The 23,655-nt window shown below is 43.9% G+C and overlaps 1 protein-coding gene across 1 annotated transcript in view; it reads left to right on the top strand.

Moving 5' to 3' along the window:
• The window catches only part of Sfmbt2 (Scm like with four mbt domains 2), a 203,414-nt gene extending 187,129 nt beyond the window's left edge, over window positions 1-16,285 (top strand). The window contains exons 17-21 of the mRNA XM_076831791.1: window positions 718-893; window positions 2,602-2,768; window positions 3,116-3,373; window positions 4,340-4,468; window positions 11,720-16,285. Coding sequence (XP_076687906.1) covers window positions 718-893; window positions 2,602-2,768; window positions 3,116-3,373; window positions 4,340-4,468; window positions 11,720-11,860 — 871 coding nt within the window. The 3' untranslated portion in view covers window positions 11,861-16,285. The remainder of the gene's footprint in view (window positions 1-717; window positions 894-2,601; window positions 2,769-3,115; window positions 3,374-4,339; window positions 4,469-11,719) is intronic.
• Window positions 16,286-23,655: the final 7,370 nt, after the last annotated feature.

The following is a 23,655-nucleotide window of genomic DNA, read 5'->3' as shown; positions in this document are numbered from 1 at the left end:
AGCTTTTTCTGTACCTGTTGGTCATTCCCCTGAGGTCTGTTCTGGTTCTGTGACCGCCAAAGCCATGCGCCGTGGGGCGCCTGCAGTGCCAGGAATCCTTGTGTGGTCTCCTCATCTTGTGTCTGTGCTGCAGTTGCTGGATTTTGTTTTTTGTTTTGTTCTCATAAAATCCATTGTGTTTCTCTCCTTTTAAATGTGACCTTGCTTACCTATCACCATTCCGCACAGATGCCATTTATGAATAATGGAAATTGTCCCCCGTTTCAACAAGGTGATATGCAGTCTTGGCAAAGATGTCACTTCAGTGTTCTGAATTTACATGGTGTTTCAAAGCAGAATCATGATCCCATATGCACTTGTGCTGTTCAAAAATGAAATACAGCAACAGCAAAATATCCTTTAGATTTCATGAACTTCATTTTGAGGACCATGCTGATTAGGTATGTATCAAACACTACTGGTCTTTGGCATGATGTTATATATAGCACAACGATAAGGAAGTCCTTACTGCAGATTTAGCACCATTGCCACGAATTTTGTGTACCCTCATGAGCATTTTTAAAAAATATTTTTGTGAGATCATAAGGAAGTATATAAAAGTCAATAAAATGCAAACCACACAGCATTCTTTGTTATTAGAAAACGAAGTGGCTTTGGAATATGCTGGTCCTAGTAATCATTTGATTTTACCATTGCTTTCCCTTCCTTATTTTCTAGGTACAGAGGTAAAACGTACAGGGCTGTGGTTAAGATCGTACGAACATCTGACCAAGTAGCAAATTTCTGCCGACGAGTTTGTGCCAAACTAGAATGCTGTCCAAATCTGTTTAGTCCTGTGCTGATTTCTGGAAACTGCCCAGAGAACTGTTCCATTCATACCAAAACCAAATACAGTAAGTACAAATGATGATAAAACCTAACAACATTGGTCCATAAGCCGGAACTGCAGCATAATATAGTTGGTTTTTTATTTATTTTTAGCCTTCTGAGTAGCGTTTCATAGGAGCTGCTCTGGAAAATTGTTTGAAGATTTGCTCTGGAAGATTCCTATGTGTTTTTAGCCTGGCATCGAGGGAGGGATGGGGTCAGTTCAAAACAAGGTGGATTGTCATCTACAGGCTTTGGAAAAGGAGAAAGGAGAGGGTGTGTACTGTCTTGGATTTTCCATGGATCACCTACTCCACAGCTCTGTGGCTGGGAAAATAAACTGGTGATTTATGATGCTCAGGAACCCAGATTCATCTCTTATCCTTATGCTGAGAAGACAAAGAGGTCTTTTGATGCTTTTCTTGCGAATCCTTGTCGTGGCAGCTTCTGGTTAGACACATGCTCAGCACTCTCTGAGGGCTACCATAACTAGAGGATTCTGGAGCAGCTGTACCCTGCTTCTTTGTCCCCAGCTGCCTTTGCCTCTCCACTGTAATATAGGATTCAACCTGGTGCCACTTTCCCGACTGGTAGCATGTGCCTCTGCCAATCCCATCTCATTCAGTGATCCTGCTGTGAGTTGACAGTCACTCTCCGCCCTGTGCTTCCTGTGTCTTGGTGGCCTTCTCCATGTTGATAGCCACTCCAGACGTCTCCCTCTCTGATATCTCAAACCCCCAAAACAGCTTCTGAGCTCCCCTCAGTTCTCTGTCATCCCAGGGGCAGTTGGCTCTGCTAGCCCACATTCCAGCCCCCACTGGAGAGGACAGGGACCCACATAGTGTGGCCAGTACTCTGTAAGCCACAGCCACCTGTGACTCGTCCAGTTGGGTGTGGGAACCAGGAATCTGGACGTATCTGAGGCACTGTTCAGGGTGTGATGTCCTCCTTTCTCCCTGTGCACGCACACGCATCTGCCTTCCACTCCTGTTTCTACAAAAGGTTAGCCATGCTCTGTCGCAATGATCCCCATTTCAGTGTACCCACGTAGTCTTGGGTGAGAACCCAGGTGGGTTCATATCTTCTGCTTCCTGAAGAACTCATCCCCACAGCTTCTCTATGGCAAGGATTCACTAGGTGCAGCCACTCCCGAATGAGGAATGATGAGGGTGAAACTTGGTCTTGAATTTTAGCGTACAAATGAGCTTCCTCATATGACCTAGGGAACAGGAGGGAAGGAGCAGCTATTACAACTCAATTAAATGCAGCTGAACTTGAAGATGATCCTGGATCTGGTTTTATAAAACTTCAAAGTCCTGAGATTCCTTACGTGGTCGTAGAGTGAACATTGCTACAGACGGAACCTGAGCTCTAGCCAGAGGAGTGCAGAACAGTATTTTGATGGAATCCAGAACAGTAGGAGTTGTTCAGTCTAATTCTCAGGCCCCCCAAAATGTACTGACCTCTGGTTACATTCAGTCAAACCAGTTCTGACCTCTGTACCTGCTTCTAAGAGGCTGCACCAGCCTTGCCATGCCTGCTTGGGATTTGGGACGTGAGAATGGTTTCTCTTTCCCATCTCTCCTCTCTCTCCTCTCTCTCCTCCTCCCCCATCTACCTCCTCTCCAGAGCAGTTGCCTCCCCTCCTCTTCTCTTCCTTTGTCCAGGTGTGTGTGTGTGTGGGTGGGTGTGTGTGTCTGCAACCTAAAACGTTTTAAATTTTCTTTCCCGTAGCCTATTATTATGGAAAGAGAAGGAAGATCATTAAGCCCCCGATTGGGGAAAGCAGCATTGAGAGTGGACACCCAAAACCAGCCCGAAGAAGGAAACGACGAAAATCCATTTTTGTGCAGAAGAAGCGGAGATCTTCGGCTGTGGACCTAACTGCGGGCTCTGGGGAGGTACCGTCTGCTTAACTAGAAGCACCTGCCAACATTGGGTTTTAAAGTATGGCCCCCCTTGGGGCAGAATGGATAAAACTGCAAAATAAGTACCCTCCTTCCTGTTTGGTGAACACAGCTTAGCTGCTTTGGCTAGGAAAGGGCCACCAAACACTGACCTCGAAACTATGGGAGGAATGTCAGGTGTCCCTGGAGAAACCTGGCACAGGTTGGCACGGGCTGTCCTGGGGAGGAAACTGTGCTGGGATCTGAGCCTGCACTGTGGCCTATGGCGCAGGCCATCCTGCTGTGCTCAGCGAGTCCCATGCCACCCACACCCACACTTAAAGCTTTCCTCTTATTCCCAGGAAAGTGAAGAGGAGGACGCAGACCAGCTGGATGAAGACACCGCAAGTGAGGAGACCGGCTCGGAGCTCCGAGACGACCAGACCGACACCTCGTCGGCCGAGGTCCCCTCGACGCGGCCACGGAGGGCGGTCACCCTGCGCAGCGGCCCAGAGCCCGCGCGGCGGCCAGTGGAGAGGGCACGCAGGGGCCGCGTGGTGCAGGCCACCCCTGCAGAGGAGGAGGACAAGGGTCCTGTCGCCAAGACTGAGGGCCCTGAGGTGAGCCCCAGAGCCTGGAACACGAGTTCACAGGGGCGATTTGGGAGGATCACAAGTTCAAGGCTAGACTGGGCAAGGTAGCGAGACCCTGTCCCAAAGAAGATTGGATCTGTGGCTCCATGCTAGAGCCCCTGGGTTCAATCTGCTGTTATTCCAAACAACAGGCAGAATAGCAGCAGCTGTTCTGGTGAAACTCCCAAGTTGGTGGGGTCAAAGGCTTTGATGTCACCTCGGCAGAGTGAGTCCTGAAGCAAGAGAAGGGAGCAAGGACTGGAGGAGCACCCTCATTTCTGAAAGGTTTTTGCTCCACCAGGGCTTCTAGTCAGGAAGAGGGCAGGGTCTAGTGCTCCAGGTCCCTCTGAACACTGGGCGCCCCAAATCTCATCTCCACGTCTCCTGCTCCTAACTTGCTTTTTGCTTCCCACTGCTTGTTGAGGGGTCACCTCTGTGGTGCCATAAAACGTGTATCAGGCCTCCCCTAGGCAGATGGCAGCTGTTCAGGTGGTATGTGTCATTGGCCCCCCCCCATCACAGACACCTGAAGGACAGCTGGCTTTCTTGTGCACTTTCTCTCTGTAGCTTATGATTATGAAAAGAGAAGGAAGATCAGGGAGTTCAGCACCCTAAACCAGCCAGGAGAAGGAAAGGAGCAGGGTCCCCTTAGCATCCTCTTATCTAAACAGATGCTTCGTCCATAAGCAGGCCCAAGATTTCCCGACCTGGGGCTTCAGGATGGCTGTCAAGGCCTTTCTGTATCTAACCTCTGAAGGCACAGGGATCATTGCAGGTGCGGGGGAAGTCACCACTGGGACACTTGTGAGGAAACTCCCCAGAGACAGTTTCTGGGCTCGTTCAGGTGCCCAGGAGAGACCCAGGGCGGTGATGACTCAGGTCCAGGACAGCGTTAGAAGGACCCAACCGGCCACACAGTGTGCAGTGACGGTCCCCGCCCTGCTTTCCCTGCAGGAAACCAAACAGGAGGAGGAGGGAAGGCTCGTCCTGGAGAGCAACCCGTTGGAGTGGACAGTCACCGACGTGGTGAGGTTCATTAAGCTGACCGACTGTGCTCCCTTGGCTAAGATCTTTCAGGAACAGGTATGGCGGCTGGCTGTGTAGTTATTGGTTCATGTGAGACTCCAGATCTTAAAGGAACACCCTGTCTTACCTGGCTTCTTCACGACTGCTAGGCGGGGACAGATGTTTCAGGTGCCCATTCAGCTGCAGTTGACCCCTGTGAGGGTGTTCCCAGGCCCCAGAGCCTGGTTCCTGCTCCTCACTGTCTCACTGACCCCGTGGGGGTGAGACTCTTCTGATAGCACCCAGCAGGGCAAGGGCGAGGGAAGGTGAGTTGTGGCAGTCCAGGCCCTACCTTCATTCTACACTGACCCCACAATGGTGGATTTGCCTTTTATTGTCCAGCAGCGATAAACATCCAACTCCTGCTTGTCCTTCTCAAATGTCACCTTGCTGGGGTGTTGGGGGCCTGGTTGCAGCCTGGATGGACTGGAAGTCAAGGCTGATTGCTGGGCCTTACCTGGTGGGGAGTGGGCTGGACCAGATTTCCCCGTGGTCTTTTCCTGCAGTAGAGCCATTAGTTCTACAAGTATTTTTTCAGTGCCTGTTGGCAAATCTGGGTTTCAAGCATCTTTGGCTCTCACAGAAGCAAATGATAACCACACACACACACAAAAAAAACCCAAGAAACTCAGCACTGGGTCATTAACTCAGGTCCCCGGGGTCACAGCCAGTCTTCCCTGTTCTTTCCAACATTCAGATCCCTTCTATTTGGTTTATAGATAATGGCCAGTGCTCTTAGTTCTGCTTGGCAAGAGAATAGGGAAATGTGTGTCTGCTGGACCTTTTCTGAGGGGAAGCCCTCTGTCCATTGTGTTCAGGTTAATTCTATTTTCATCACTGTTTGCTTACTTTCTACGTTTCTTTCATCACAAAACAGTTTAGAACCTATAGTATTATGATGGACAAATGTACAATCCATTGGTGCAGTCTAGACCTGAAAGGAGTTTGTAACCTAGCAAATGAAATGGCTGTAGTTGGCTAAAACAGCCAGATAGGTGACAGTGTGCCCTGACAAGAAAAGGGTTTTCATTTCCATTTTCCCTTAAGTTAATCTGAAAGCAAACTGCCAATCACAAGCCACCTCGCATCCTTCTGCCTCTGGCCTTGTCTAAAAAGTTCAAGTGTAAGCCTGTGGCTCAATTGATTGAAATCCTTGCATTGTTCCACAGTGTAATCAATATCTGTCTTTTCAGAACTTGTGTTAAAAAAATACTGTTTTCCATATAATAAATTGAAGATATGTTCATCCAGTCTATTTTTAGATTTAACAAACCAACAGTCTAGAAAGAGAATTTTTCAAGCATTAAATCAGAAAAATAAATAAGGAAGGGTCTCTGGTTTCCCATGCACCCAGGGAATTTCCCACTTTTCTCCAAAATCAATGTTGTAATGAATTGTACAAAGCAAATTAATGCAGTTCCCATCTCCCTCAAGTAGGGTATTTCTTGACATTCAGACTTCTCCAGAAAAGTCCTGGAGGTGGACTAGTCCATATGATCCACCCTGGAACCTTCTGCAGATTTGTGATAAATTCGGGCTGAAGGAATGAATGGGGCTGGTTCCCTCCTGGCCTGCTGATACTTGCTGACACTGAGAGCGGATAAACTGGGAGCGATTTTTTTTTTTTTTGACCTAAAGAACCCAGGATAATGATCTTGTCCCTTATTAAATCACTCAAATAGAGAATTTTGTGTTGGAGTTTAGGTAATGGGTTTTTGTGATAAGCTTTGCCTTAGTCTTAAAATCAAAAATAAAGCAATAGGTGAAATCCTGTGAAATTCATTGCCTAGTGCAACATTTCCCTGTCCGGCATTTATTTATTTATTTATTTATATTAGGGAATATTTTATTGCATATGAAGAAGACTGAAAACCCCATTTGTTCACATAAGTTCCCTGTGGCTGGTTAATACCATTTAAATTGATGAAATCAGCAAAGTTCACAACTTTCACAGGATTCATGATGGCATCGCAAAAAAAAAAAGGAAAGGAAAAAAAACATTGTTAAAATATGTGACAAATGCCAATTATACAGTTTTAATATGCTAATGTGTATCTGTTGGCTCACTTATTTTTTCAACAATATTGACCACCTGTTATATGCTTCATGATGTCCTACAAGTGTTTTTGGAATGTGGTCCATTCTGTATTGGTATTAAGTTTCGTTTTTGTTTTTTCTTGATTTAGCTTCCAGTGCCCACGTTTAACTAAGAAATATTTTTCAGTTGAGCCAGAACAAAGGACTGATTGTCTCACTTCTAGATTCCAAGTTTTGGGAGCTCAAGACCATTTGTACCAGGAGAGGTTACTAGGCTGGCTCATCCATACCTTGTATACATACATCCTAGTAAAGGAAAGTGAAGCAAAGCTGGTTAGAGAGAAAGGCTAAGATGCCACTGGTATGAAGTCCTCTCTTCTTCTAATCCTAAGCCCAGTTTCAAATAGTATCTCAGAACATTTCAAAGACATGGAACGTGCCAGGCACATCCCTGCTTGTCGACTAAAGCAGTCGGCCCCCTCCCTCCAGCTACTCTTCTAGCGTCAGTGAAAAGCTTGGTCCTTCATTCAGACTCTCTTCCTCTTCTGAGAGAGAAAAATAGGTAGGCTTCAGTTGATAAGAGTCTTCTTTCCACTTAATTTTACATTTCACATTAGGCAGTTTCACCTGTTATAATAAAAAGCTGTTGCCCGCTGGGCTGTGTGAAGTGCGTGGGCACTTGAGTCCTTTTCTGTACCATCAGACCTTTAATTACTAATTTTTACTAATTTGTTCTATCATCTTTTAGCCCAGATGACACAGCTCTGATGTGGTGATGCCTCTGGTGGGTCACTGTGGGCATTTATCTGAGCTCTGAGAGGAACTAGAAGGAGCCCGAAGGCTTGATTGGCCAGTGTGCAGAGATCACAGTCTGCAAATGCTGACGGCTGTGTGCATTCCCTCCCCTGGGTGCTGTCAGTTCACAGACTGTTATAATCTCCAGGAGCGTTTGCAAAAATTAGAAACTCCCCATTAACAGCACACACGCCTTTTATTTCTGGAACGTTATGGCAACCTCTTAGGAAATCTATACTCTATAATTTTATGCTGTAAACATATACATTATGTAGTAAAAATCCACACATCTATAACTAAAACAAACAAACAAAAAAATCCAACACAAAACTCTAAATAGTGTTTTGCCTATTCGTTCACCTTTTGTGAATTAGTCTGCTCACATACAATAAGCAGACTGACAAAATTAGCGATTTACTTTAAAAAAAAAAATTTAAGATTGTTTATAAGTCTCCTTGCGATTGAGAGTGTTTCCTCCTCTTTTTTCTTCTCTTGACCTGAGCACTTCCATTGAAGAACTGCCAAGTCCTAAATGAAGTGCTCTATCAAAATAAATGTGAATGTGCCACATGCTAAGCATGGCTTTCGTGTTGTTTAATTTATTATACTCTATGTCTTTAAAATTAGTAGTCCAGTGTAACGTAATGAGTGTTCTGCTAGCAATTCTGAATTCTATAGGAGTGTATTTGTAAGAATTAAGTCAAGTGTGAAATCTGGGGTATTTGTGTAATCTTTGAGGAAAAAACAACTTCTTCCAAACCATCACAAAGGCTAGGTAAAGGGGAGTGTAGGGGGATCCCTCCCTCGTTCCTTGATGGCTGGGGATGTCACACCTGTATTCTCTTCTGCCCAGTTTTATTTCCATTCACCCGTTTCCCTTCCTGCCCATTGTGAGGTGGACTAAGTGGGGCACATGTAGTCCACAGCATGAGCAGGTCTGACACAGGGTAGGCATGTCTGTCAGCCACGATTCTGAGGTCCCCGAGGCCTTCCAGGGTCCTCTCCACAACCCCAGCAGGGAACCACTGACAGTCAGCCATTGAACCTGACTTCAAAGTTGGTGTTGTGGCTTAGCGGTAGAGCGCTCGCCTAGCACGTGCAAGGCCCTGAGTTCGATCCTCAGCTCCACATAAAAACAAATAAATAAAGGTATTGTGTTCATCTACAACTAAAAAATAGATATTTAAACAAACAAACAAAAAACCTGGCTTCTTCCAGCAGGCAGTGTGGAAATCAGGAACATGAGCTTATTCTCGGTGGCATGGTCTTTTCAAAGTGGTAATACCCAGGAGTTCTATTTTGCGTCATTTAGTGAGGACAGAAAATGAGTTGAAAACCTAGAGGTGACAGCGGTTGGGCCCTTAGGTGGCTCAATAGGGACAAGTTGCATTTTAACCACTTTCCCCCTGTTTATAATTGGTCCAATTTTTAGTTAATTCTTCCCAGACGGAGCCAGGATGAAGGAACTCTGTAACAAACAAGGTGGTTTGGCCTTAGCCCCCCGCCAGATAGGAATCCCTCCAGATAGGAATCTCCTTCCTGCAGATAGGAATTCCATTCAGTTCTTGTTTTCTCCTCACTTCTTAGTACCACATGCACCAGATTTTCCATGTGGTAAATTGGCTTCTTTGGGGGGCCAGGGGTGGGCCTGTACTCAAAGGCATGGCCTCCCTACACTTCTGTTTCAGCTTGAAGTTCACACCAGGGTGTGTGGCCTCTCCCTCACCCTCTTCCTGCAGCAGCAGAGCAGAGACCTTTTGAAACCAACAGTGTTGCCTCTCTGCTGCTGGCTGGGCAGGGGCTCTTTGTTGAGACATGGTGCCTAGCACCATACCTCATAACTAGTGTTCATCTGTGATTTTAAAATACCAAATTACTCTCATGTTGATACTTTTTTTAAGTTAATGTTTAATCTTTTTGCTGTTGTACTTATTAGGGAGTATTTTGGCTTTTGAATCTAATCAGATGACAAATTATTTTTGCTCTTACTGTTAGTCCTTTGAACCTGATTGGATGATAAATTATGCTTACTCTTGACATCAGTCTTCTCAGGCTGCCATTTATACACACTTCTGTTTTTGCCTTAGATATTTTCAAGACAGTCAAATAAAACATTAGCTTAGGAAAACAACTCTGGTATGAAATTCACTGATAGGTGATGTCTGAATCTCATGCTCATGTACTGTTAAATGACTGTTAAGTCCTTGTGGTTTATGGAAGCCCTGGGCATAAAACTTCTCCACGTGACAGAAATTCTGGTATGCTGAGCTCAGTTTACTTCCACTGATTTATATCAACACCTCAGGCCTGCAGTCTTTTTGAGATTACTTCCCTCCCCCAGAATTTGTAGACTCTCTTGGTTGATAGGCAGAGCAGATTGCAGTTTAAGCACAATAGTCCAATCAAACGGCATCTATGTATCATAGGAAGCAAGCTGGCTAAGAGACAGAGATGTTCCCCCAGTAGAGGTCAGGGCTTTGGAGTGAGTCTCCATGCCCCTCTTCCTGTAGCAAATTACATTTAACGATGACTTCATGAATATCTTCATGGTATGGGACCCTGTGTGTAGATACAGGAGAGGTAAATAAAATCGATGAACAAATGGTCCTGTGTACAAGTAGCAGCTTACTCTGGACAGTTGGTTGTATGTAAATGTGAGTGTGTGTGCATCTTCCTTTTACTTCCAGACATAGGATTCCCTTGAGCATCTTTTGTAAGGTGGTGGTGAAGTCCTCCATTTTTTCTTGTCTTGGAAGCCCCTTTTTCTATATTTGTGAAAGATAACTTATTATAGTGTTTGTGGTTGGCAGGGTTTTTTTTTTTTTTCTGGAAGAATTTTGAAACGTCATCTCTTTACCTCCTGATCTATAAGGTTTCTGCCTAGAAATCTGTTCTCTAGTGGGGGATTCTTTAAATGTAATAAAGGAATGTACTTTCACTCTTTTTAGAATTCTGTCTGTTTGGATTTTTGATGTATTTTGAGCCTCCTGGATGAAAGTTTATATGTTTCCTAAGATTTGGGACATTTTTAGCTCATATTTCATTGAATAGACTATTTATGTATTTTTCCTTCTCTTCTCCTTCTAGAATACACATTATTTGAATATTTATTCATTTAATGATGTCCATCAGTTTTAGAGGCTTTCCTTTTCCCTCCATCCCTCCCTCCCTCTCTCCCCCGCCACCCTTGTCTGTCAGTTATTTCAAAAGACAAATCTTCAAGTTCATAAGTCCTTTCTTCTGCATGATCTAGTCTGTTGTTGGAGCTCTCAACAGTTTTGTTTTGTTTTGGGTAATGAGAATTGAATCCAAGGGTGCTTAGCCACTGAGCCACATCCCCTGCCCTTTTTATTTTGTACTTTGAGACAGGGTCTCACTAAGTTGCTGAGGGTGGCTTTGAACTTGCAATTCTCCTGCTTCAGCCTCTGGGATTACAGGCATGGGCCACTACGCCCAGCTCTCAATAGTATTTTTAATATAATTTACTGAGTTGTTCAGCTTGAAGACTTGACTTTTTTTCATGAACTGTATCCCTTTGTTGAGTTTCTCATTCATATTGTGAACTGTTCTCCTAATCCATTGAATTGCTTGTCTGTTTGTGCTTGTATCTCATTGAGTTTCCTTCTAATTCTCTTTCAGGCATTTCATCACTTTCCTTTTCTCTGGTGTCTGTTGCTAGAGTTACTGTGCTCCTCTGGAAGCATTGGCTTTTTCATGCTTCCTGTGTCCCTATGGTGATATTTGTGCATCTGTAGGTCCATTAACTCTACCAGCTTGGTGGCTTGTACATTAAAAGACTTTCTCCAGGTGTCAGATTGGCACACTTCATTGGCTTTGGTTCCAGTTGAGTACCATAGTCATCTCTTTATAGCTTCTTTGGCTATGTGATGGCTTTGGGTGTAGTGTTATGGCTGTGGGGGCATAGAGCCTGTCTGTTTCCATGGGCTCTGGTGGCTTGGGTGGGTGTGTCACACAGAGCAGTGTGGGTGTGTTGTCCTCTGTGGCGGTCCATGCTGTGAGGTTGGCATATCTATCTTTAACATCTTCTCAGCCATCCTGATGGTGAAATGTCAGAGCTTGGCAGGAAAGTTAGAGAGCTTTCATTTTTGATAGAGAGCCCTTTTCTAGTGTTCAAATTGGTAGAGGAAGGACCTGGCCCGGACAAGAGAGAGGTTGCTTTGGAAGCAATGTGTGAAGCAGCCTACCCACTTGAGCTCTTTATACCCACCAGGGTGGGCATGTGAATTTCAGAGCAACGAAAATGTTCTTAGCAAAAACAGTATTTTACTGACACAAAGGTTAAACAGTCATCTCTCCAGAATTTGATGGAACAAGAGTAGCACCTTCCCATAGTTGGCCCCAGGCAGAAGCCTGATGTGACCAGTGCGCCCCAGGTGCGGGATGCCACTTCTCTAACCTGGCTTTATTTTCTGGCAGGACATTGACGGCCAAGCGCTCCTCCTGCTGACTCTCCCTACAGTGCAGGAGTGCATGGAGCTGAAGCTGGGACCCGCCATCAAATTATGCCATCAGATCGAGAGAGTGAAAGTGGCTTTCTACGCCCAGTATGCCAACTGACTCCACCTTTGGGGACCTGGCCTGTGATCTTTTGTGATGCTTTGTGAAGGTTTTCAGGACTGAGACTTTGATTTTTTTCTAGGATATATAAAGTGGTACACTCACTAAGGATTACCAAGAAGCCAGAGCCTGGCACCTCCCTCATCCACCAGCCTATTTGATGTTTCCGTGTTTTGAAAGCACACTGATGTCCCACGGGAGTAACTTCTACAGAGCATAATTACAGTTCTGCATCAGACCCTGCCAGGATATGGAAGAACTGCTCTGGATATCCACGTTTGGCCTTTCTCCCACCCCAAACCAGGCAGCTTCCTGGGATCACATTTTCCTAACCCAAGGCCCATGTTCTTTGAAAGCTGGGCTGGGTGCATATGTGGCCAAGGAGGATTCCTAACACCTTGCCAGTAGTTTTTGCTGTACTTGTTCTCAGATGCTTCCTGTCGATACATGTGGCCCTGGTTTAGTGTCATGTATGGCACTGTGGATTGATCTTGGTGATAACTCCCTTCTCCATTACAGCTGTGGACACAGATGTTTCAGGATATCGATCTAAAAAGACATGCTAAACCTCCACATCCAAATCTCTATCAGAGGTGCCTTTTAGAAAGTCTAGGGGGGGACAAAAGGAGGCTGGCATCTCATCAAAAGACATCCTTGAATGACTGAAGCCTAGAACATCTGTGAAGGCAAGCAGAGCCACACTATCACCATCATCCTGATTTAATGTTAAAAAGGTCTGTGAGTGACTGCTTTAGGGAAATGTGAAAATGTATATTGAAGGAAACAATTTCAGAGAGCAAGAATGGGAAGAGGTCTGAAGGAAGCATTTGGTGAACTAGTTACCTCCACTTAGAAGGATTACTGCAGCAGGTCATTCGGAGCATTTCTTCTGCTCACTCCACGCTGACTTTTTCAGGCATGAGGAGGATGGAGTCCCTTGAGCAGTTTGGTTAAATCAGCTAAGTTGCTTGCAGATAAATTGATGGCTCTTAGAGCTGGCTGTCCTTTTATACCCAGCACCTCTGTGCGTTCTCATGGATGATTCAATATGTTCATGCAACCCAAAGGGACTACTGCTCTGATGTGGCTGCCTGCTGCCTTTTTAAACTTACGCAAGGAAACCATATCTTCATGTTGTCCCGAAGTGAACAGAGGCTTTGTCCCTTTCTAGGTTTTTTGTTTGTTTTACTTTGTTGTTGTTTTGTTTTAAAATAACTGTGTTGATATTTTCCCTTTGGCACGGTGGGCTCATTAGCTACTCATGATTTCAGTGACATTTATAAGGTGTGATTATTGGTTGAACTTCAATTACTCCTGCTAACCTTTATTGATATTCTGTAACAGTTACAGATGAAAATGGAAGACACATATTTTAGCCTCCCCTGTAGCTGATTTCTACCCTCCAGTTTTAAACGTTTGGTGAATGGACCTGCCTGGGGACCTCTGATGGAAGGAGTCCCATGTGGTGTTGGAGGATGGACATGTCCTTGGTGATTGATGGTCAGTTTGCAGTAGGATATCTGACTTCTAAAGCCTTGACCTCTCTTCAGTTTCCCACTCCTGCCTTCTCAGCCACCTTATTGTGGCCTTAAGAGCTCAGTCCTGTGGAGTCAAACTTGGTCCGGTGATTGGAAAGGGTGTCTATTTCAAGATCTGTGACATTTTCTCTGTGCTCGCTCCTTTATGATCCTTAACTGGGGCCCTTTCAAGCTGAGTTGTTTCTATTGCATTTGAAATGGGGATGAAGACACGTGGCTACAGCATCATATTGTACTTTGAGAACAAAAGTCACCTTCTTGTGCCCTTTCCAGTAGTGACATGGAAGAAGAGGTGCTACATCAGAGTAAGGAGATCTTCTGGAGTCTCCTGAGCTCACCCAGAGAGCCAGAGGACCACCCATCAGGAAGCTCAAGGTGGAAGCAGCCACCATTGCTTTGGGGGAAACTTCTTGCTTCCCAGGAGCTCACCATCCAAGACTCTCCTTATCCCTTTGACCTGGAGATTAACTTCGTTCTCTCTTTGTGGTACTTCAGTTTTGTGTCCACATGCTGAGGAGACGGCTGTGACCAAAGCAGAAGCGAGCTCAGTCACCCTGGAGCCATCATGGAGGTGTCTGTGTGCCATCTCCCAGCCCTCCAGGAGAGCTGGGAAACATTGAGGACCAAGGAGGTGCTTTTCCTCTGAGAGTGACCGTGTCCCTATGAATTTGGATTCTCTAGGGATTCCACCATGGTGGGTGCCGTGTTTCATATCAGCAGCAATTCTGTCACAGAATTGTAACGTGGTTTTCATTTCTGTCTGGATTCACCTCTCACCAGCTTCTTTCTTAAAGATAGGACCAATTTCCAAGGAGTATTTTGCTGTGTTGTGTCCTTGATTCTTATGGCAGGAAAAAACCCCAAAATAAACAAAAATGGATTTTACTCATATACCCCCATGCCACCACTGCCCAGAAGCCAAAAATGTCTTGGTCTAAACAACAGTAGACGATGAACCCTGCTCCTTCCCTGGATGGCACTGTTTCTTTATCTCTCTTTGATCATCCTTTGGGACCAAATCCTTTCCTGTATGCACCTGGGCTGTGTGTACATCACGCCACTCATTACCTCCTAGGCGGGCCCAGCAGACCCCTCACAGGCTGTACCGCGTAAGCAACCCAAGAAACAAACGCCACCTCAGCTGTAGTGATGAGAGTCCATCGCTCAATCCCACCCTGAAGCTAAGGGCACTTGTTTCAGACCCTGACTTCTTGACTCATTTGTACGATGTTGTAAAAAAAACCTACCAACCTGAAAAGAGCAGGGTACCACCGGCATGATGGAGCTGCTTTGGTTCTCAGCAGCAGTTTTTTTCACCACGGAGCTCCTGGGCTCCGAGAAGTCATCTGTCCTTTGATCCAAGTTTGAGTCAACAGAGTATTTGAGCTGTACAGCAATTTAGATTCTTCTACCTTCTTTGATCATATTTGAAAGATCATTTCCTGTGTTCACTTTGATTTGTTGCTCCATAAATTAAAAATGATTCACACCCCAATACTGCCACCTCTGACCTTTAGTACAATCTCTAGGTTGATTTTGATCAGCCCTTTTGAAGATTGGTCTATTTGCTAATTTATCTCATAGAATTTTGAGTGTTGTATAAGGCAAGTGCTGGATTTGCCTTCTTATACAAAACACCCCTTTCTAAGTTTTGGAAACACTAGGGGTTTTCATACTTATTTTCTAGAATACCCATTTATATTTATTTCTGTATATAGAACTAAAGCAAAGCACAGTAGGGTTAAGGTTCCTCATTGTGGGTTGAACATTATGGCTGCTTTTGGGTTAGGATGGTAACTGCTAGGCTTCAGTTACTCTGTATTCTGTCCTTGAAAGCTGTGATGGGGTGTGCAGTTATTTGGAAGGAAAAATAGTAAATTCAGATGTCTGTAGTGTGTAAGGAACAAGTCTGTAGAGAGGTCCATCCTGCCCGTGTCTCTGTGATATAGCAACAGCAAGGGAAAGCTGTGTTGGCACCTATTACATACAGTTCAGTGGTTGTCTTTTTTAATTCACTGTTCATCTCTGTTTCAGCGTTTTCTGAAAATTACTCCCTTTAATTTGGTGAAAATTCCAAGTTTGATTAATTCTTGTAGCTTTCATCACTAAAGTGATTTCCAATTATCCAAACTATGGGATGATAAAATCAAGTTGTACTGTTTTTTAACTGTTTTTAACAACAACAACAACAAAAAATTATCTAAAAATGATAATTGCTAATGCTTGGTTGCCATTTTGGGTGTTGGCTCTAGTTTAAATGATAGACAATAACTCAAGCAGCTTCCAGAGCTGTAGTCTTCTGGGGTTTTTTTTTTTTTGTGTGTGTGTGTGTGTGTGTGTGTGTTTGTGTTTTGGTGGCGAGGGATCAGCACCAGTGAGCATGCAGATCGCTTCCCGTCACCAAGGCAGGTGAGCGCTTCACGTGGGCTGGAGAGACTCACTGAAGAATAAGGAACATTCCAGGACAAATTCCCTTTGGATGGAGAGTGTGAGGCAAATGTTTTAAATAATAGCAAGGATAGTCATCCCATGTGTTGTTCGCAGTGGAAGCTAGCATGATATATCTAGAAGCATAAACTCCCTCATCGTGAATGTCGAAAGCCCTGTTAACTTTTCTGCATTCCCGTTCGAATAGTTTGTATTGGGGTTTGATTTCTATCTTGTGTATGTTTTGGTGCATAAAAGGGAAGAATCGGTGTCTTTACTTTTGAGATTTGCAGGACGAAGGGCATGCTGTTAGTTTGCTGTAAGATTGTATTCTGTATATATGTTTTCATGTAAATAAATGAAAATCTATATCAGAGTTATATTTTAATTTTTATTCTAAATGAAAAATAAACCCTTTTTACTTGAAAAAATTGTAAGCCACATTGTTAATAAAGTAAAAATAAATTCGGTGATTGTGTTTGTGTCTTCATGTTGAAGGTTATTGAATATTATGTTCAGAGTCTGTGTCACAGTTGTTTTGTTCTGAAGTTTTGTTTTTGCCATGAAATAAACATCTGTCTTTAGGCTGTCAGCAACCGTGGCTCTCAGAGTCCTGTGTGACCTTGCAAAGACACTTCTTAGCAACTGGTTATTTATTCTTTTTTGTTGTTCAGACATTACTGTATATCCTCACATGACAACCCCTGGCCATCCGGATTTCAGTGATATCGTTTTCCCTATAATTGTCTGGTGCTTTAGTAGAAGTATTGATTTTTTTTTTACAAAAGCCATAATTAAATAGCTGTGTTTACCTTTATCTTTTCTTCTTCCTGTCAAATGAGGTCTTGGCATCCAAGTGGGAAAGGAAAGAGATCCCTTTGCCCCTGAGCCCCATTGCCGGGGTTCTGTTGTGGTGGAGTGCACTCCTTCCTCTCACCACTAGGGGGACACCACCCAGGGACAGAAGGAAGGAGGGAGGGAGTTGAGGCACCCAGGTGGTGCAGGTACGAGAGCCAAGTCACTTCTCCTTTCTTCAGTCCAGACAGTCTCCAAAATTTTACTTCACTTTTCCCTTTAACTACATATTGGGTTTTCTTATTTGTTTTACTTGTTTTTGTTTTTTGTACCAGGGATTGAACTCAAGGTGCTTTAACCACTGAGCCACATCCTCAGCTCTTTCTATATTTTATTTAGAGACAGGGTCTCACTGAGTTGTTTAGGGCCTCCTTAAGTCGCTGAGGCTGGTTTGATCCTCTTGCCTCAGCCTCCAGAGCTGCGGGGATTATAGACATGTGCCATGGCGCCAGCTCCCTTTAAATGTGTTATTTTTCCCTGCTCACAATCAAGTTGTGCATATGGAAGTTTTTATTTTGTTTTAATTATGAAATCATTTTTAAATAGTGAAGAGTTAAGGAAGGCAAATAGGAAAGTATTGTTCATTTTCTCAAATGTACCAGAGCAGATAGATAAAGGATTGTATAGCCCAGTGTGGTCCTTGCATTTCTATTTGTACTTGGAGATATTTGAGAACAGAAGTTTAAGCACGGACTATGTAATAAAAGAAAATGCAACTTTCACCTTTCCAGATCCTAAATTGAATGAGTCAAAACAAAACAAACTACCTTTCCATGTTGCAAGCAAAAACCTACTTTTAAATTCTGCCATCTGGCCTGGCTTTGTACAACCTTCAGTTCACTAGGGTTACTTCCCCTTTACCCTAGGGTTTGTGATGTGTCTATTTTAAGTTTGAGGGAACATAATCCTTGCTGGAGGTCCAGAGACAACACTGAGATAATATTGTTTAGGAGGACATGACCTTGGGTGAGTCCACATGAGACCAGGCTGTTTATCAGTGAGATGAAAATTCTACATCAAAATAATAGATGAGCCAAGAAGGTTTATTAGGGAATAATTTTACCGAGAGGTTTTTGTGATGTCAGCCCCAGCACAGCCCATATAACCTAACTCATCTATTGCGTCAGAGTATATTGCTCAGTGTTCTTTCGCTGATAGAACTAAATGACAATTTGTAGTAATAAACATAAAGCTTTATTTCGTTATTCTGAAATGAGGCCAACACACGATGACCACTGCCACCATGCCTCCCCAGCCAGCCCCAAGTATTTATTTTGTGACAATAATGCCATATTTTTCTTGTGGGGGGGGAGAATTTTTGGAATGGTGGATATACTACAGTTAGGTGTACATTGTAAGTTTGTGTAGAGAGTGAACAGGATAATGGCGAGGAGGAAGACTGCAAATATTGCACTTATTGCTGGGCTTGAATACTTTTTACCACTTTCTGGGTATGTAACACAAACCTCAGTTTTTCTGGAAAAGGTAGATATTTACACCTCCATGCGTGGTTGATAGCAAGACTAGATATTGAATAAATACTGCATGATTCTAAGCAGTGTTAGCACATGGTAGGGTAGCCAAGTCAGGTGTCCAGCTTCATCAGGCACCATCAACTCCTTGGCCGCTTGCTCATCAGAAAATCCTGGCCACTGTGTCTTTCATGCCCACCTCAGCAGGAGCCTGGGCCACCCAAGACACCCACACTCCATCCAACCCTTGAGAGTTGGTTACTACCCATCATTTCTGAAATATACACCATTGGGAACAGGATGGACTTCTCCAGCAACTGACCAGCAGGGTGGGTGACGACTCATAGGTAAGAGGCACTTAAAGTTCTGGAGTATCCACCTGGATCCAGAAGGACGAGAGAACCCTCCTGTCTCCCCTGGACGGTGCTTGTGTATGGCTGTCCTGCGACATCTCACTTGATGGAGAAGCTACCTGTGTTTGCACAAGCGGAGGCCAACACTGTAGTATACCACCTTGTATTTGCACTCCTTTGACCTTGCCTCAATTTCCACTTTGCCTTATTTCTGCTGCCTCGGTATTTTGTTCCCCCCAAAAATACAACAATAAAGACTTTGCCTGAGACTGGGTTATCTTTTGAATTCCAGAGGAGAGAGTTGATACTAAAAGTTTTCTAGAGAACAGTCCATGAGGATGGAAATCTGGAATCATTGCCACCGGTCTGAAAGTCACAGGGACGGACACCTTTGTTCTTTATAAGTAATGAATAGCACAGTCAGACACTGAGTGGTGTCATGATCACTAAAGCTTTTGCTTCTGGCAAATTTGAATAAGTAGCAGGTGGAAAGCAGGGCTGTGGGAGATTACATGCCACTGCTTATGGTGGGGGGTGTGTAATGTTAATAAGGGTGATGTGTAGGAAATGGTATTTGGCATCCTCAAAAAGGAAAATGAGAGGCTTAGGGAAGCAATTTATCACCTCAAGAGTCTCAAAGGCAGTTTTCAAAGACTCTTTCATCTTATGAAGCCAGAAGGAAGACCCACTGAAAACCAGGCCCAGGACCTGGTTATAGAACAGCAGAGTTGCAAAAACAAAACAAACAAAAACATGTTTCCTTGACAGGTATCCATAGTCAAAGCCCTGCTAGGGAAATAATAAAAATTAAAAACTCGAAACCCAAATGGGTCACTTACTACATAAGTCAAGAATCTTGAACTTCAAGTTCTCTAAACCCTCCTGGTTGGAAGAAACAACCACTTTCTCTGGACAGAAACACTCCCTTTGACTGCACCATAGAACAGCTCCACCGGACACAGATGCTTTTGCAAAATGATATTCTTCTCAAGGTGTGTTTCCCTTTAACTCCTTATTGCTTCTACAGCAACCAGATTTAGGTCTCAGCAGAGCCAGGTGGAGAAATGCAAACCCTGATCTAAGACGATAGTCCAAAGGCCACAGAACTACAGGATGTGGCTAATGTACACTGTGGGTGTTGATGAGGGTGCTAGAACCAGTAGGACAGGATGTGAGACTGAGTGTGGGAACATTTGTAATACTGAGCACTCACCTGTGACCTGGAATTCAGCATTCTAAGAAGGACTTGGGGCCAGTCTAATGGTTACCTCAGATGACTTCCAGATGTTGGGCCTGCAGTAAATGAGATGGAAATGCCAGCCTGTCCTTATATTATTGAGGAAAGGGGCAAAGGCTAGAAGTACAATGAATATGCCGTATGATTTAGGAGTAGGCTCACCCGTTGACCATCTTCACATTTGGCTGGTCCATGGTACCAATGACAGCATGCCAATTGGACTTGGTGAGCAGGAATCTTGGCAAAACACACACATTTCAGAGGGTGGAAGGTAAACATCACCAAAACTTAGGGATCTGTCCCATTGATGAAGATTTTAGAAGTCCTATAGTTAGGGGCACCCCAAGAAATTCCCTCTAAGGTGAAGAATGGGTTATACTTTCAAATTTTTACTTGTAAGAAGGGTATAATGCTTGGTGGCACAGTTTGGAGACAGCACATATGCACCTAAATATAATGGCTTGAAATATTTATTGCATGATTTGGAAGGCTGCCAATCAAGTGGGGTCTGGGGGAAGGTGGACTCGGGCAAGTTCAGGTTGCACTGCCAAACCTGTAACCCAGCAGAGTCAAAGGAGCAGTATTTGTCCACAGTGGGTAAGGATTACGTATGACATCCCTAGTAGGGCTGGATAGAAGACTTCTAGACTTCTGGAATAAGTTCAAGCCTTCCGTGGCAAGAAAAGGAAAAGAAAAAGACAAACACTCTTATGTTTGAAAGCTCTGGGATACTTCAGGGCCCTGAGAGGCTCTGACTGAAAACACCACATGAGTTTTCAACCTGAAATACTCACCACGATCTATGGGCTCTAGGATCTATCAAGTTAAAAGACAAGAAACAAGAACAAGGGCATTCCAGGTGTGATGGCAGTTGTGCATTAGACACCAGGCTTGAGAGGTTCCCGTAGTTATGAACCAGTGCCAACTACTGTCTATTCCTCAACTCACCCCATGGCTTCATGAGGGAGCCTCTTCAACCAATCAGTGGAGGGCGAGAGAAAGGACTAGGGTATGGTTCATGGGTGGGTCCATGGGATATGTTGGTAATTACCAATATATTGAAAGACCTAAAGGATAATGGCAGGTACAGGTTTAAGCAATAGCTTCAATCATTCACTTCATGAAAAAGGGGAGGTGGCTTAAAGTACGGAAGTAACACTGACTCCTGGGCCATGACATGATGGCTGATCCGTGGGGTCTGGAAGTGAAGACTAGAAAACTGGGACAAGAAGGCTTCAAAATAGATAAGTGAGTGTACCAATGGGAATGAGAAAAATCTTTTTGTAACTTTGTGTGTGGTGTTGATGTTGACGTTCCCAAGAGAGAATCTGCTACAGAGCAGATCTCAACAACTAGGTGGTTGGGATAATCTGTTCTGAGGCTGTCGGCCAGTGTCTTTCAGGGATCATTCACTGCTTGTGCATGAATTCCCAAAGAGAGAGGACCCATTGTGATGGGAATGAACGCTCTACATGGGCCCAATCGCATGAGCTTTTCAAAAAGGTTGAGTTAGCCACTGCCTCAGCTCACCATCCCATTTTCCAAAATCTAGGACCTTATCATGGAATCATTCTTTGAAGAAGCCAGTCAGTCGCCTCTTGTTGCAATGAACTTCTTTCACCCTAGAAAGGAGAGTAATTTGTCTTTATTGGGACTAATACAGATTCTGCTAAGGTTTGCATTCTCTGACTTCAGCACCCCTGTCTTCGCTGCTTGAGGATCACAATGCCCAATTCATCCACAAGGTTACACAGTGTTGCATTAAGTCAAGAGACCCATTTTATGGCAAAAATATTACAGTAATTATTTAATCCTATTCATAATAAATTTGCATAATTATGGGATTTTATGATAATTCACATGCCTATGGGATTAGCTGGTCTCAACATGTACTCCATCACCCAGAAGTGGTCAGCCTGATTGACCAAGAGAACAGCTATGGTATCAGTTGGGAAGTGCAGTGGCTAACTGCTGTAGGTGTCGGGTGCCATCTTCCCAGCTTTTAACATTTGCACTGAACTATTGGTTCCTGTATAGTCCTATGCTCCCCAAAGCTTAATGGTGCAGATGGACCCAAAAAGTGGAAATAGGATTGGCTCCTATCACCATTGAGTGACTCACTTGTTGACTGTTTGCCATGTGGGATACAAGGTACCATTGAACTGCAAGCTGAGGCACTACCCCTGGCTTCTTTGACTTTCTCAGACAAGTGGATCATCAAGCAAAGAATACAGTCATGCACCTGATTTACTATGAGGAGCTAAGGTTGGTGCTACACATGGAGACAGGGAAGAGAATGTCAGAAGCAGGGGATTCCCTGGGGCATATCATATGTTCATGTTGTCACTAGTAATTTTGAATAGGGAATTGAGACACAGGGCTGAACAAAGACAGGCAAGACAGCCTAGAATCTTTGGTAGTATAAAGGTCTGGATCATTCCACCAAACTAGAATCCAGACGGGTCAGTGAACTGACCAAGGGTGAATCCCAAATGCTTGGTAGAAGAAAGAACTGATGAGTTTTAATTACAGTCATGAGACTTGCAGTGACAAAGAGGAACTTGGCTTCCTAACCTGTATGTCCTTTTAGAGAGGATGACTGGCTAACACGTTGAAGAACTGGACTTGTGCTTCCCTTCTTGGGGTGGGGAGACTGAGGGCATCTTTCCAAAGGACAAGAGAGTTTCAATACATTTGAGTGCCTAGGGACTGGCGATATTGTGTTGATGCCTGCACTTCTCCAGCTTCCCTTAGCATCAACTGCAGCTTTATGAGCCCAGACCCAGCCTCTGTTACCTCCTGTCCCAGTTCTGGTAGCTGTATTAGTTTCCCCCCAGATCATTTTCAGCTCCCGCTTAGCCTCTCTCCTGTGGACCATACTGTGGTGCTCAGAACCCACCGTACCTGATCTATCCAAGCTTAGGTTCCCCCACCCCTGCCCCGTCATTTACGGACCCAGTTGAAGCAAGGTGGTATACCCTGTGGCTGCTTCAGGTGACAGAATTTGGAAGTGCTAAGGAGTTACTGTCTCATGGGACAAACCGGTCATTGATATGCAGGATGCAGCCAGTAAATAAATTCCTCTCTATACTCTCCCAGATGGACTTTGTCTGCAGTCTGTCCAGAGACATCCCATGGGTCTGAGCAGGTACTTGTGCTTTCTGACAGAATCAGGGCCAACTCCATGATGCATAATTGGCATTTGGATTCCCTCCTTCCATGCCTAACTTTTGTTAGCTTGGGAGAGCTTCCTCCCCTCCAATGAAACATAAGTTTGTAAACTTTTTCTTGGGGTCAGTTTTCTAGGGAACTCAACAGAAACAGTAGGCCTTTGAAAGTAGCTATTATTACTTATATACACAATGTACAAGTAATAATGACAGAATATTTTGGTGTCATTCAACAGGTCAGCTGGAGCCTGGGAAACCTCCCAGCCTTCTGCAGTTGGGATGCTCCTAACATGAGGCCTTTCTGGAATGGGTTAGAGGTTAAAATAAAAAATGTTCTTTCTGATTATTAAAGTAATATGTGTGCATTAGAGAAAATTTGGGAAGTAAAAGATGTTATTAAATTGCCCATTATCTCATTATGTTCAATTACACTTTTATCATCTTTTCATCTACATTTATAACACAATAGTGAAATCAAGTTGTTTATACCATTTGAAAAATTTTCACTATTGTTTTGCAACCATGTTCCATGAGGTGGAGTTAATATTTTTATGTATTAGCATTTTTTATTTTAAATGTTTAAATAAACTTAAATAATTCATGTGATATGACAATGCATATATATTGCTCACTCAGCTTCTAAAAACATTGACATTTTGCCAGTTTTGCTTCACATTTCTATATCTTTCTCTCACTGATCTCCTGGATTCTGTTTCTCTCCCTTATATTTTGAAATAAACACT

This window comes from Callospermophilus lateralis, chromosome 13 (genome assembly GCF_048772815.1).
Source record: "Callospermophilus lateralis isolate mCalLat2 chromosome 13, mCalLat2.hap1, whole genome shotgun sequence".
Lineage (NCBI taxonomy): Eukaryota > Metazoa > Chordata > Mammalia > Rodentia > Sciuridae > Callospermophilus > Callospermophilus lateralis.
Note: the sequence above shows the minus strand (reverse complement) of the source record. Positions and strands in the feature narration are given on the sequence as shown.